Below are 15,594 nucleotides of genomic sequence, written 5' to 3' on the forward strand. Positions count from 1 at the left end.
ATAGTTGCAAGGGACCTTGAAGGTCTTCTAGTCTGGCCCCCTGCTTAGGTAGGAAACCCTACACCACTCCAGACAAATGGTTTTCCAATCTCTTCTTAAAAATTTCCAGCGTTCACAACCTCTGGAGGCAAGTTGTTCCATTGATTAATTGTTCTAACTGTCAGGAAATTTCTCCTTAGTTCTAAGTTGATTTTCTCCTTGGTTAGTTTCCACTTCTTTAACAAGAAGGGAAAATGTTGGTTGACATGTCTTGTAAGTTGTATGTGGATTGAACCATCTTTCTCTCCATGGTTTGTGTTCAGATTTGCAATTAGGAATCAGCAAACTTTACTTAATTTATCAAACAGTAGTTGTTTGGTAAAGCAATGGGTGGAAACGAATGTGTCTGATTGAGGACATTTTTTGTAATTGGGAGGATGTGCCTTTATCTGGAAATCAGTCCTACAATATAATAATGCTGATAGTACTACTACTAATAGAAATAATAACAGCTATAATAATAATAATACCAATGTTTACTTATGTATAATCCAATTCTACGTACAATATTTTTGTAGGACTGATTTCCAGGTAAAAAGCGCATCCCCCAATTACAAAAAAAAAATGTCCTCCATCAGACACATTAGTGTGAAAATTGTCTGATTAACAACCCTGTATTGTATCATTCTTTTATGCAACTGGCATTGTGAGAGTAAACTGTTTTCAATCATGTTGTTAGAATGCATGAAATACAACTCATCACACACTTAATCAAGACACAGATGTATAGTGTAAAAAGCATGCTAATGTAGCTTTTGGCTAGAGACGCAACTGTGGCCTTGCTTTAGCAAGAGTCGGAGGGAAAAAAATGTTAATGAGAGCATTGTTTTTCTCTAATATGTTGGAGGTGGAGGTCAACATGTTGCAGGATACCGTGTTGTCAAAAAGTCCTGTTAATTTGACACACGGGTGTTTGTGAATACTTAACAGAGGTTTTCTTTAACCTAACTTATTATTTAGTTTCGGCTTTTAAGGGGGGGGGGGAAGCATTTGGCACCAAAGTTAAGTGTATCTGGATTTTAACCATGCCTTTGGTGAAGGGTCCTCAGCAGAATATTTGAAATATATTAAAAGCATATCTAACAGATTATAATAAGGTATGGAAAACAAATGTGATTTCCAAGTATGCGCTACAGCTTTCAAAATGTATTATCTAGCGTCTTTCTGTTCCGTTTGGGCTTTCTATCAAAGAATTACATATTCTTTTAGACATCTGGTTGAAAAATTATTTGTTGGCCTACTAGGATAATATGGCCTTCAGTCATAACTCTCTCTCTCTCTCTTAGTAGCCTAGAGGCCTATAACGTATAACATGGTTAAAATAATATAAACAAGCTCTGGAACAGGAATTATGTTTTTATGATCACATTTATCTCTATGAAGGGTTTTCATTTCATTTCACTCTAGCAGCCGCTTTTAAATTTTTTTCTTTCTACTTTTTAAAAGTGTCCCATTTGCTGTCCTTCACATTGGCACTACTAAATATCAATATCTATTTTGGAATTCTGATTTTAGTAAGCTTTTTATTTTATATAAAGGCCTGTATACGTGCGACAGTTTACTTTCATATATTGCAACAGATAATAAATTCCACGGCCAGTGAAAAGTGTCAAGCATCTAAGAACTCTTGAGGTCTAAATTCATGCACTCAATGGACAATCATTGACTCTCTCACGACTTAGCTAGTAGAGATGTGTTTGGCAAGGTATCCAAAAGATTCCAAGATACATTATAGGAAGGTAAAGGTTCCCTTCGCATATATGTGCTAGTCCTTCCCAACTCTAGGGGGCGGTGCTCATCTCCGTTTCAAAGCCAAAGAGGCAGCGCTGTCCGAAGACATCTCTGTGGTCATGTAGCTGGCATAAACCAAAGGTGGGTTGCTCCCGGTTTTCCCCAGTTTAGCCGAACCGGTAGTGGACTTCAGCCCTGGGTTGCAAAACCGGCCTGCCACGCCCCCGAACTGGCTCCCTCACCACCGCTGGGCCGCTGCCATTTTGGTTTTCCGTGACTGCGCATGCGCAGTTCACTGTAAATTGCTCTGCGCATGCGTGGTGCAGCTGAGCTGTGCAACGGCTTGCGTGCCCGCAGAGAGGGCTCTGCATGCCACCTGTGGCATGCCTGCCACAGGTTTGCCATCCCAGGTCTAGTCTAACAAACAGAAGGACTAGAGGTGACTTGATAGCAGTCTTCTAATATTTGGGGGGCTGCCACAGAGTTGGCCTATTCTCCGAACCATCTGAGGATAAGCCAAGAAATAACGGATGGAAGCTTATGAAAGAGAGATCCAACATAGAACTAAGGAGAAATTTCCTGACTATTAACCAGTGGAAGCTTTGCCTCCGGAAGTTGTGGGGGTTCCATCACTGGAGAGACTGGACAGCCGTTTGCCCAGAATGGCACTGGGTCTCCTGCATGGGCACAGGGTGGGACTAGGCGGCCTCCAAAGTCTCTTCAACTCTGTTATAGTGTTGACAATGGCATATTGATTAATTCCGGAGTGAGTGGTGTGGTGGCCTAGAGATGGAGCTCTCGCCTCACCATCATGAGGCTGTGGGTTCGATCCTAGGTAGAGGCAGATATTTCTTTCTCTGGGCACAATAAGAATATATCTGCTGAAACAATCTCCGCATTTGCAACAGGAAGGGCATCCGGCCAATAAACACTCCGCCCCATTCTGTTGCCCAAGACTCCACCCCGCAAGGGATTACGGGGTCTTTAAAAGAAGATGAGAGTGGGTAATTCTGGCAATATCCTTCATCTTGTATGGGTACCCTAACAAAATGTTCCTTCCTAGGAAACCTGTGCAGTCAACGTGGTATTAATGCCCCTAAGAATATTGTCCCCATCCACCTTTTCACCTCCCTCTTGAGGTCAAGTGAAACGAGTCATCTACCAGGCTGACGGAAAAAAGAAATGCGTCCACCATATACATATGGCTACGTCACTGTTTATATTAGTAATTAGATTTATTGCTTGATTTTCAAGAGTGTTCCGACACAATACAATGCATAATAATTACATTCGGCTTGAATGACAGGAGAGAGGATTGACACAACGCTACTATACTTTAAATTACATCTTATATACAAAAATTCCATACAGATAGAACCATTAAAATAATCAAAGGCCCTTCAAAGGAGCCACGCTCAGAAGCAAATGAGATCGTCGAAGGCAGTGGTGCGCGCACACACAAACACACACAAGTGCCAGTTATTCACTCCAGCCAAGCACTTGTGTTTTGGAAAACAGTGACACAGGTGACAGAGTCGCAGCTGCTGTGTTTCTCCTGCACTAACTCCCTGTTGGGAAACTCTTTCTGCTGCTCGATCATTATCTATCGTGCAGCTTGCAAAAATGCAGGAACCTCGCAGGGGGGGGAAAAATTGCTTAGCATTCCCCAGGCTAGAAAAAAATTGGAAGCATGCTGGTCATCGCTGCTGGTTGCGGGGCTGGTGGTCCCTTGCGGTCACCGTAGAAGGGTGGTGGTGGTGTGGGAGGCATCCTGTATTAGCAGGAGAGACGGAAACAGAGAGTCATAAGCACACTAAACCTGGACCTGGAGGCATAATAAGCGCGTATAAAGGTGTGCGAGTAACAGTGCTGTGGTGTCAGCCAAGGGGCCCTCTGCTGTCCCAATCCACCCTCTGCTTCAGCACCCCAAGGGAAGGGGGAATTGGATGAACTACACCCAGCAAGGTGTGTCTGGCACCTGGATGATGATTTGGTAATATATGGACGCATTAGCTAACAGTAGCAATAGCAATAGCACTTAGACTTATATACTGCTTCACAGCGCTTTACAGCCTTCTCTAAGTGGTTTACAAATATCAGTACAATCTGGGCCCTCATTTGACCGACCTCGGAAGGATGGAAGGCTGAGTCAACCTTGAGCCGGTCAGGATCGAACTCCTGACATTGGGCAGAGTTAACCTGCAATTCTGCATTCTAACCACTGCGCCACCACGGCTCAATAAAGACCTGTATCTGTATGCCGTATCTGGACTTTGCCAACACAATTTCTCTGTTCTCCGAAGGCAACACAGTATAGACAAACAACATTGTCACACAGGGAGGATGTTACACAGTTACAGGTAGTCCTCAACTAACGACCACAATTGAACCCCAAATGTACGCTGCTAAGCGAGACAGTCGCTAAGGGAGTCTCGTTCCATTTTTATGACCTTTCTTGCCACCGTTGTTACATGAGTAATGCAGTTGTTCAATGAATCTGGCTTCCCCCATTGACTTTGCTTGCCAGAAGGTCACCAAAGGTGACCCCTCCGGCCCCCACGGACCCTACAACCGTGATAAATAGGGACCAGTTGCCAAATTTTGAACATGTGGCTATGGAGAGGCTGCAACAGTGGTTAAAGGTGAAAAACAGTCCTGTCACTTTTTTCAGTGCCGTTGTAACTTCAAGCAAATGGTTGTAAGTTGAGGATGACCTGCAATGAGGTTAAACACTACTGTTCGACTGTATATCGTTTGTGGCTTACCTTTGTGTTCTATGACCTGCCCTGATAGCCCAGTTCTTGGCGTGGAACAGGGTTGGCTGCCAATGTCAGGAATGTCAAGGCGAAGGAGCTATTAGGATTCTAAGGGGAAAATGTTAGCGTGTTTTATATTTTCCTGGACATTTCATGGCCAGGACGCTTCTCCTTGAGTCTTAAGAACGTACAAGGTAAAAGGTAGAGAACAGAGCCCATGCAAGAGAATATTTGTAGCTCAGGGCCTTGGTAGATGTTTCATTACCTGAGTATATAACATTATCAGTGCCCATGAGTGAGGGTTTGGCACACTCCACTCACTAGCACTGATGATGTGACCTACTGAATTTTTCGGATTATAAGACGCACTGGAGTATAAGAAGCACCATGATTTGAAGAGGTAATTTTTTTTAAAAAAAAAGTTTTTGCACTCTGCAGGACTCCCAAACCCTCTGCACACCTCGTTTTTGGAAGAAAAAAAAGGGGGGGGATGCAGAGCTTTGGGAGGCTTGTAGAGTGCTCCTGAGGGCTGGGTGGGGGGCAAAAATGAGCAAAAATGCCCCACTTTTTGCTCGCTTTTGCCCTCCCCAGCCCACAGGAGCACTTTGCAAGCTTCCCAAACCCTCTGCGTGTCCATTTTTGCAAAGGGGGTGGGGTTTCAGTAGATCACAAATGCTGTATTCAGTGTATAAGACGCACCCAGAATTTCACCCTCTTTGGGGGGGGGTGCGTCTTATTCTCTGAAAAATACGATAGTTGGGTAATGAAACATCTGCAAGCAAAGAACCAAACTCAGAGAACACCAGACTGTAGCCCATGTACTGTGAGCCTGAATTGTGTCCTCCCCTCCTACAAACATACCTAAATACATATACGTATACCCTGTTTTCCCGAAAATAAGACTTCCCTGGATAATAAGCACAATCGAGCTTTTGAGCGCATGCACTAAAATAAGCCCTCCCCTAAAATATTTAACTGCATGTGCAGCTGGTCCCCGCCATTTCCTGGGAGGGAAGGGTGGGACATGCCCCCACGCGCCCCATGCACCTGCCATCCACACAGAATGGCCTCGCAGAGGCCACTACCGCAAACCCTAGCTACCGCACCACAAAAAGAACAGCAGGCCCAGTGATGCTAGGGCTGGCAAGAGTGTGCCAGAAACAGAGACAGAACTTTCAGCCCTCTCTGGATCAGCTGATCCGCGGGCTGTGGGCCGAGGTTAAGGGGCCTCCTGAACCTCAAAAACACTAAGACCTCCCCCAAAATAAGGCCAAGCGCTTATTTCAGGGGTCAAAAGAAAATAAGATCTTGTCTTATTTTTGGGGAAACATGGTACATTCCAATATTTGAGGCGCTGCCAGAGAGAGGAGAGGGTCAAGCTGTTTTCCAAAGCACCTGAAGGCCAGACAAGGAACAATGGATGGAAACTGACCAAGGAGGGATTCAACCTAGAAATAAGAAGGAACTTTCTGACAGTGAGAACAATCAACCAATGGAACAGAAGTTGCCTTCGGAAGTTGTGGGAGCTTCATCACTGGAAGCTTTCAAGAAGAGACTGGATTGCCATCTGTCAGAAATGATGTAGGGTCTCCTGCTTGGGGGTGGTGGTGTTGGACTAGATGACTTACAAGGTCCCAACTGTTAATCTGTTAATACATACATACCTACATACCTACATACCTACCTACCTACCTACCTACATACATACATACATACATACATACATACATACATACATACATACATACAAAACTAGCTTGGGTGCTTTTCTCCCTCCCACAGAAAACAGTTAAGATCTTCCTTTCTTCTTTTATAAATGCATTACTTGTTCACCTCTGGTAAAACAACTCACAGCTGTTAACAACAGAAATCAAACACTTAAATCGGTAAAATCACAGCAAATGTTAAAAGTAAACGAGAATCATCATAAGCCACTACATCTCCATGCCATGTTTTCCAAGGAAAGAAAAACCCAAGAAATCTTAGAAAAATTAGAAACAGTTTAGCTAATAGGGAAAAAATACCTGATGAATGCCTCTAATCATTTGTAAGATAAAGAAGCAATAGATTAAACAAAACATAAGACAGAAACAGAATGTAAGAGTCTTATCTCATAACATGGCATTTTATGCCAGCCGTCAATTTTGACTGGTGCCAATATTTGTATTAAAGACTGCCTGTTGCAATTTACGATTGAGTAATATTACAGTACCATATGTTAATGCAATCAGTGTTGCCATTTTGTGAATTCATTTGCAGCCCCAATCTCACTAGAACATCCTGACACACACTGGCTCAATTGCAAACTAATTCTCAAAGTTGGAAGTTTCTGTATTTTAATTTGTTAGGTGTTAAGACAATGAAGCGTGCATTGTTTTTACCGTTCATACAAACATTTGACGAATATACGGGGGAAAAAACCTCAATCCCAGGGAAACCAGAATCCACTATAACATTCAGAGGGTGCTCAGATCAAGGCTGTATGTTGTTGTTGTTTTTTATTGAATTTATATTGCTGCCTATTCATATATGGCGACTCAAAGCGGCTTACAGAATATAAAATCTCATTTAAAACAATAAAACTAATAAAAAAGAATCAAATAATTTCCCGAACGCCATCACTCTGCTAAACAAATAATTCTCTCAACACTGTCTACTACTACTATTTACTAAGTCTGCATTACTATTAGTCTTCTCATCGTTTCTACCATCCATCTCTTCCCACTTAAGACAGCATGACTTTATGTTTGTTGCCTGTATCCTTACATATTTATATTGATATCGATTGTTTCCTGATTGCTTATTTGTACCCTATGACTATCATTGAATGTTGTACCTTATGATTCATGATGAATGTATCTTTTCTTTTTGTGTACACTGAGAGCATCTACACCAAAGACAAATTCCTTGTGTGTCCAATCACAGTTGGCCAATAAAGAATTCTATTCTATTCTATTCTATTCTATTCTATTTCTATTCTATTATCACCCCCCTCCCAAGACAGCAGATCACGTGAGCCATTTAATGGGCTCCATCCCACTCTGGGTTCCCCAGGCTTGCTGGCAGAACCAGGTCTTCAGCGCCTTCTGGAAGAGTGTCAGAGTGGGGGCCGTTCTAATCTCTGGCAGAATGATGTTCCAGAGAGAGGGAGCCACCACCGAGAAGGCCCTTCTTTTGTGTTCCACCAGGTGTATCTCTCTGGGGGATGGGACCCACAGCATTCCCTGCCTCCCCACTCTGATGGGTCAGGTAGAAGTGACCGGCAAGAAATGGTCACTCAGATCACCTGATCCCAAGCCATGAAGGGCTTTAAAAGGTGACAACCAGCCCTTTGAATTGCACCCGGAAGCAAATCGGCAGCCAATGCAGCTACCGCAGGAGGGGAAATACCTGTGCCCACTGAGGTCTGCACAAAACCATGCAGGCAGTGGGGTAACCATGTTACCTATTTATTTAACTACCATCAAAAACTGGGAAGATACTTACGTTTTTTCCTGTGTTCTACTAGATCACCGGCCTGTTTTGCTGAACATTTTGCAAACCAGTTGTCCCCAAGAAGAACTGTAACCTCATTGGTGTGAACCAGTCTTCCTGGCATGAAAGCAAGAGGACCAAAGGGGACCTATCGAAGTAACAACAGAAAAAGTGAGGCAGTAAAAATAATCTACGGACAGAGATTTCACTTATGGGCAGCTCTAACTTCATGCTAATGTTTCAAAAAAAGAAGAAGAAAGGACTACAGGAACTCCTTGATTTACAATCATTCACTTAGTGACCATTAGAAGTTACAACGGCAGGGACAAAAGTAGCCTATCCCTGTTTTCACACTTACAATCGCTGCAGCATCCCCATGCCCGCGTGATGGGCATTCAGGTGCTTGGCAACTGGCATGTATTGATGACAGTTGCATGGTCTTGGGTTTATGGGGTGACCTTTTGCAACCTTCTGACCAGCCAAGTCAGTGGGGAAGCCAGATTCACTTAACAACTGTGTTACTAACTTAACGCCCGCAGTGATGCACTTAACGACTCTGGCAAGAAAGGTCTTTAAAGGGGGCAAAAAGTACTTAAGAAACAAACCGGAATTGTGGGCCGAATTGTCATCACAGGTCAAGGACTAGTTACATCTATTAGTTAAATATACTGTGCTTTCATTACTATCTTTATTATTTATTTATTTATTTATTATTAAAATTAATATGCCACCCAATCCCGAAGGACTCTGGGTGGCTTACAAAAGAAAAAGAGAAAGAAAAAAAATAAGAAAAAAAAGACAGTTTAAAATCACAACATGCATTCATTCTAACCGGGGCTGGACCTCAACAATGAGGTCAACAGCCCCAGGCCTGCCAGAACAACCAGGTTTTAACAGCTTTCCTGAAGGCCATGAGAGTGGGTATGGTCCAGATCTCTGGGGGTAGCTGATTCCAGAGGGTCGGAGCAGCCACAAAGAAGGCTCTCCTCCAGGGGCCCGCCAGCCGACACTGTCTGGCTGACGGCATCCGAAGGAGGCCCAATCTGTGGGATCTTACTGGCCGCTGGGAGGTATGTGGCAGTAGGCGGTCTCTTGGAGTCCCTTCAGTGTATTTTGGAAAACTGTTAATTAGATATATATCTCTCTTGCCAAAAAAAAAACCATCAGCAACCTACCACTGTATCATCTAACTGCATATTTCACAGATCAACTGTATCACCAAGTCCCGACTAGCAAGCTAATCATGTTCAGATATGCTTGATGCTACACAAGCAATTACTTCTAGGCAGCCAGAATAAAAACTTTTCCCAAATTAAGATTCTCTCAGTGTAAACTATTTTATATAATCAATAACCAAGACTTAAAAGCTTTTTCTTCTTCTTCTTCTTTCGCTTCACAGGAAATTATTGTCTATCGCAAATGAAATTACAGACTTCACAGAATAACTACCAAATACAAATATTTGGTTATATTGTTATTGTATCAAATAGGCCAGACTTCGTAGTATGCTATCAACGTTATAGACTTGATAGGAATCTAAGCCGAAACAGGAAAAAGCATACATAATGTCAGAATCAGACCCCAAAAAAATCAGGACAACAGGAAGGTTGCAGCTTTATTCAGAAGATTTATTCACAAGATGTGGCATGGTGGCTCAATGGTTAAGACACTGGGCTTGTCAGCTGGAAAGGCAGCAGTCCAGGTTTGAGACCTGAGCACCACGCGACAAGGAGAGTTCCCGTCCTCGCCCCAGCTCCCACCAATCTTGCATTCAAATGCATGTAGATAAATAGGTACCACTTTGGTGGGAAGGTAACTGCGCTCTATGGTGTTTGCCACATGACCACAGAAATGTCTTTGGACAGCACTGGCTCAATGGCTTTGAAATAGAGATGAGAACCACCCCACAGAGTCGGCAACGACTAGTGAAATAAAATCTGCAGGAACTCCTTTACCTTATTTTATACCAGTGGTTCTCAACCTGTGGGTCGGGACCCCTTTGGGGGTCGAACGACCCTTTCACAAGGGTTGCCTAAGACCATTGGAAAACATATATATTCAATGGTCTTAGGAACCGAGATGCCAATTTTATGGTTGGGGGTCACCACAACATGAGGAACTGTATTAAAGGTTCACGGCATTGGGAAGGTTGAGAACCACTTTTATACACATGACTCTGGTCAACTAAAGTTCAGCACTAAATTGGCGTCAGGTAAGGGTCAATGAGGTTAGACTTGGAGCGTTTATTAGAACGCAATGACTCTAAGCTTATGACACACTTAACTCTGCCTCCCCAGCCTGCCTGCTCTTCTCCTACACATATATTCTTTTAAGGCAATCGAGAATCAAATCTGCTAGTTGGTTCTAGACCAGCGGTCACTGACTGGTGTCCCGTGGACCACTGGTGGTCGGTGAGAAAATTTGGGTGGTCCGCAGAAAAATTATTTGCATTTTTTATATTGCACTAAATCAGGGGTCCTCAAACTAGGCGCCCTGAGGCGGATACGTGCAATGAATGCTTGTGTTGCTGCAGAGAGTCTCCCCCTTCGGGGTCTTTTTGTGTGGGGCAGAGGGGGGCAGAAATTCCGACTTGGGGTCTGCTTCAGCCTCCTGGTGCGGGGCTTTGGGCGAAGGCTGGAGGGAAGTGCCGCTGGTGGCAATGAGCTGGAGGGTCTTGTTCCAGTGGGACTGCATCATGGCCTGGAGCTGGCAGACCATCTCAGCCCACTGAGCCTCCAGGCACCGGTACCTGGCCTTCCACTCCCGCAGCTCTTCCCTCTGCTTGGAAAGCCTATGCTCATAGTTCTCAGTGAGGTGCTTCTGAATGAGTCTCCTTCTCGGTCAGATCCAATTTGAACTGATCCAAATGTTTTGCCAACTCTTTCGCATGGTGGCTGCTTAGCTCCAACAACTGCTTCCTTTTGGGGCCCTAAGGAGACCAGGCAGGCAGGTGAGGAGTGACTGGGAGGGGAGGGGTGAGTAGAAGCCGGCAAGGCACCCTTCGACGTGAGTGACATTGAGTTGGCCATGCCCACCCAGCAGATCATATGTCCATGGGATTTAAAATTATGAATTTAGTGATGTCTGAGGTCCGAAAGGTTGGTGACCCCTATTCTAGACTGCGCCACATGCCTATAAATGATAAACACACAACAGAGGCATAAAGACAAGCAAGACTCAAATACTAAACTGCACCTACCATGATATCATATGAAAGTTTGTCTGGCAGCGTAGTGAGTCTGTCCTGAAGTGCTTCATAGTCACTTTCAACCTTCTTCCTACAGGGAAGTTCAGACAAAACATGCTGTCAGTTCTAAATTGATTAACTTTATGAGCATAGAAATACATTATACACATTGCTAAGTCGAGGATTGAACCAGAAACTATGCTTTGCATGTTATGGTGACAAACTGCCACAAGTAATTTAGGTTGGGGGTGGGTGGGTGGGTGGGGAGTTCCAAAACATTTCTTCATCTTTTTGTAAATATGGTATGTGAGACTACAGGTAGTCCTCAACTTACGACCAGAATTATGCCCAAAATTTCCATGGCTAAGCAGGACACTTGTTAAGTGATTTTTTTTTTCCCCCATCTTGCCAAGCGTTCAGTTTTTAATCATGTGACCATGGGATGCTCTAACAGTCATAAGACACTTTTTTCAATGTCATTGTAACTTTGAACGGTCACTAATGGAATGGTTGTAAGTCAAGGACTAGCTGTAATGAAAGGAATTCCATCTCCAAGCTTGAAAAACTGTTTCTAAAAAGACAGTTAATTCTAGAGATGGATGTTTTGGCTTTGTTTTTTAACAATATGCATTAGATACAATCAGACACTCATCGGGAGCCTATTTAATTCAATTCCACGTGGACTCAGATAGGATTGTGCTGTTAGAAAGTCATTTGGGACTTCCTAAGGATGGGTACCATGCATGATCGGTTGTTTTTTAAATGGCAGAATTTTAAAAACAAAAAGAAGCTTAAAGGCACCTTCTACATAATGCTTCTCTAGTCCAGTGGTCTCCAACCTTGGCAACTTTAAGACCTGTGGACTTCAACTCCCAGAGTTCCTCAGCCAGCAAAGCTGGCTGAGGAACTCTGGGAGTTGAAGTCCACAAGTCTTAAAGTTGCCAAGGTTGGAGACCGCTGCTCTAGTCTGCACAGCCATCGGCTTGAAAAGCAGAAAAGGGAGCCCATTCCCTTCCATTTGATTGCACAGTTTTATTGCAAGTATGCCACAGGTTCCACTTCACAACTGGCTGGCTGTTTCTCAACTTGTGGACTTCAACTCCCACAATTCCAAGTGCTGGCTGGGAAATTTTGGGAGTTGAAGGCGCCCATGACATCTTAAGGTTGTCAAGATTTAAGAAGCCTTGCAATACAGCCTCTAGATCAGCGGTGTCCAACCTTGGCGGCTTTTTAAGACTTATGAACTTCAACTCCCAGAATTCACCAGCCAATTCTGAAAGTTGGAAGTCCGTAAGTCTTAAAGCTGCCAAGGTTGGACAACCCTGATCTTGATTTCAGCCACTTTGTAGGATTCTTGATGGGACATAGACTTGAATGGGCTTTCTCGTTCTGTCTCGCCTAGCTAATTGAGCACAACCAGACTAAAGGAAGAAACAGTTGGCCTAGTGGTCTCAACGCCTTTTCTTTCTTCCTATGGTCTACTGCCTTGCACTGAGATTGGAAGCGGAGGCGAATTATGGGGAAATGTGTGAAATTGCTTCCCAAAATTAAGCCCCTCTTCTTTGGGGGCTCAGCTGAACATCTCAGAACATCAGCTAGGAAGAAAATGAAAAGCAGTGATGCTCTCTGTACATCAGATTTCACGCTTAAGGTTCTGCAGGGGAATGAAAGTGTTAAAAAAAAAGCTTGATTCCAGCAGCACCGATATAATATCCATCTTATTGGAAATTAATGTGGCCTCTGAATTTTAAGCAGTAGAACAACATATTAGTTTTAAACCATTTTTTAACAAACCGATGGCCACAATTGAATATGATGAGCATGAGATGGCCTTGAGCCTCGCTCCCTCCCCTCCCCTCCTTATGCTCTGGTGGCAGCTTATGTGCATTTAAACTAAGCCCCCTCCTCATCAAAACCAAACATATGATACGTCTGAACTATAAATTATTTGTTCGGAGGTCTTTCAGGCATGAAGAAAAAGCCTCTTAAAATAAATTTAAAATATTATATGCTTGATGGTGTATAACCAAAAGTTTAATCTCTCCACTAAAGGGGGCAGTTGCTATGATTTTTTTTTTTTTTGCAATAACCCTGCAGACAATAATCAAGAAAACTCCCGTTGTTCCTTCCGTAAAATCCAAGCAAACACAGCATGGATGTTGCATAATTTGGAATGTGTTAAAGAGGGAAGGTAACGCATAAACAACTGTTTACCTTTCAATGCCCCTTTCCCAATTAGATGGCCATATGAAACTTTTTATTTATTTAAGCTGTTTCTATTAATTTTTTTAAAAAGCAACACGTTAAAAGAGATAAAGAGAAGACCGAGGAATATTATAAGGGATGAGTGTTCCTCTAAAATCTTCAGTTTATCTAAGGCTTTAAACAAGGATATACTTTCACAGCCATTGGGTAAACTGGAAACACCTTTCAAGTGAGTGGGAGGGGAAAAGTCCTTTGTAAATAGCAAACTCGATAATCTGAACTTGGACTTATGGAGACATCCTGGATGTCCCTCAAGGCCATTTAACTACTCAATCATGAGTATTACATTTTCTTGGAACAATCGGAAAAATAAATGGTTGGAACTGCAAGTTCCCAGAGCTTTTTTTTAAAAAAAAAAGACTTTTCATGTCGTTATTCTAGCTGGAAGAATGTGGAACAACCGAACGCCTTTTTAGAAGAGGTGCAGGTTTTAAAAGCATGATTATAGTGGTGAATTAAAGCAATAACGCAGGCAATGCAACGGGTGCAATTTAATAAGCCAAGCGGAGTCAAAACGATGCGCTGGAATGCAGTATTATATGAATTTGGTTAATTTTCTAAAGAATATATATATATATTTTCTAAAAGCACACATAAGCTATTTGCATTGATATTTTAGGCATGCAATCAAACATTTATTTTTTTTCACTTACCAGTGCTGGATTTTTTCTTGGCAGCTACTGACCACCTGTCATTAAAACAGATAACTGCTCATGAAAAAGAGAAGGCTAAGCACACAGCTGCAAAGTCAATGTTTTAGAAACTAGAGCAGCAGCCTTATAGATTTAGTAGCGTCTGGCTATACATTTTTATTTGTCAGCCCAAAGGCGCGGGAATGTTCATTCTTAAGCAGCATACTTTATCACAGTGCCCTAATCCAGACTGATAACCACAGAATAAATTACGGCAGCCTCCACTCCAGATTTTGATACAATGCATGCTCCTATAAACAAGATGGCAATGTACAAGATAAGGCCGGCCTTTTTGCGCAATCTACACATCTGCTTTCAATTCCCCGACCTTTTCAAAACCCAAACCAAACATAGTTTATTTATGAAGGACTGGCTTGCCTGTTTTCTTTAAAAGAACCCATTAAAACGATGTCATTTTTGGGGACTAATGGAGGGTCTAAATCGCAGCATCACTCCGGCAAAGTTCAAAAATAAGAAACAAAAAATAAAAACAAAAATATAGGCTCGTATTTTTCAAAAGCATCATATGGGCGCAAATGTAAGTAAACATAAACTTCTGTCGTGTTGCCGTCTTCGGATTTCGTGAAAAGGTCACCATGTGGCCACCACTAGCAAAATCACAAAATGTATTACGGTTGTTAGAGCCCATAATTTTCATCTAGCAATTGATAGCATTCACCTCTGAAATACAATTTCTGGACAACTGAGCTCCATCCAGCCACCCAAATTAGGTGAATTTTATTAATAACCCGTTACATTTCCATCCCACCTTTAAGGACACATCCATCACATTCCTTCTTTGGTTTTTATCCCACCATTAACAATTGTGAAATTGACCTTAAAAGTAGGACAGGTCCAAAGTCACTCAGTGAGCTTCACCGCGAAGGATGCTGAGTCTTTAAAAAAAAAATTAAAAGTAGTGGTTAAAGGTTTGGGATTACGAGTAGGGACTCATAATCCCAAACCTTTAACCACTACTTTTTGTTTTTATTTTTCAAATTAAGCATCTACGCTTTGAGGATTGGGAATGTTACAAGTTACAACTCCAATGAATCATGAATGTGTTTTTCCCCCAATTTTAAGATGTGTGAACTTCTTGAAAGTTTAAAAATACACTGATATAGATTTGAAAAAGAACCAACTTGAGAAAGAGCACTTGGGTTTTAGTTTTAAACTGCCTGACAACTAGGAAAGAGTGAAAGAGAAACAGTGGAAGAGTTAAGGGTAGAGCTTGTGTACATAAAGAGATTTCTCACATTCTATATGTTTCTCTCCTGTCATTTTAATTCTCAAAAGTGTCTCTGAAGAGCTTTTTCAAAAGCTGGGAAACCATCCAGCTCAGATTCTAAAGCTACCAAAACTTGTTTACAGAGGAAGGAACCAGGAGGGTCCTCTTCTGAGAGCTGACAATTGGGTGCAAATATATCTTATGCATGTGATCAGTGTAAAT

At 42.5% G+C, this 15,594-nt stretch overlaps 1 protein-coding gene across 1 annotated transcript in view; it reads right to left on the bottom strand.

Annotated features, from left to right (window-relative positions):
- The window catches only part of URI1 (URI1 prefoldin like chaperone), a 50,591-nt gene that overhangs the window by 20,523 nt on the left and 14,474 nt on the right, over positions 1–15,594 (bottom strand). The window contains exons 2-4 of the mRNA XM_087729135.1: positions 14,106–14,140; positions 11,200–11,278; positions 8,013–8,148 (exon numbers count right to left, since the gene is read on the bottom strand). Coding sequence (XP_087585261.1) covers positions 8,013–8,148; positions 11,200–11,278; positions 14,106–14,140 — 250 coding nt within the window. The remainder of the gene's footprint in view (positions 1–8,012; positions 8,149–11,199; positions 11,279–14,105; positions 14,141–15,594) is intronic.

This window comes from Thamnophis sirtalis, unplaced genomic scaffold (genome assembly GCF_051295495.1).
Source record: "Thamnophis sirtalis isolate CommonGarterSnake01/CBP01778 unplaced genomic scaffold, rThaSir2_p1.2 scaffold_14, whole genome shotgun sequence".
NCBI classification, from domain to species: Eukaryota; Metazoa; Chordata; class Lepidosauria; order Squamata; family Natricidae; genus Thamnophis; species Thamnophis sirtalis.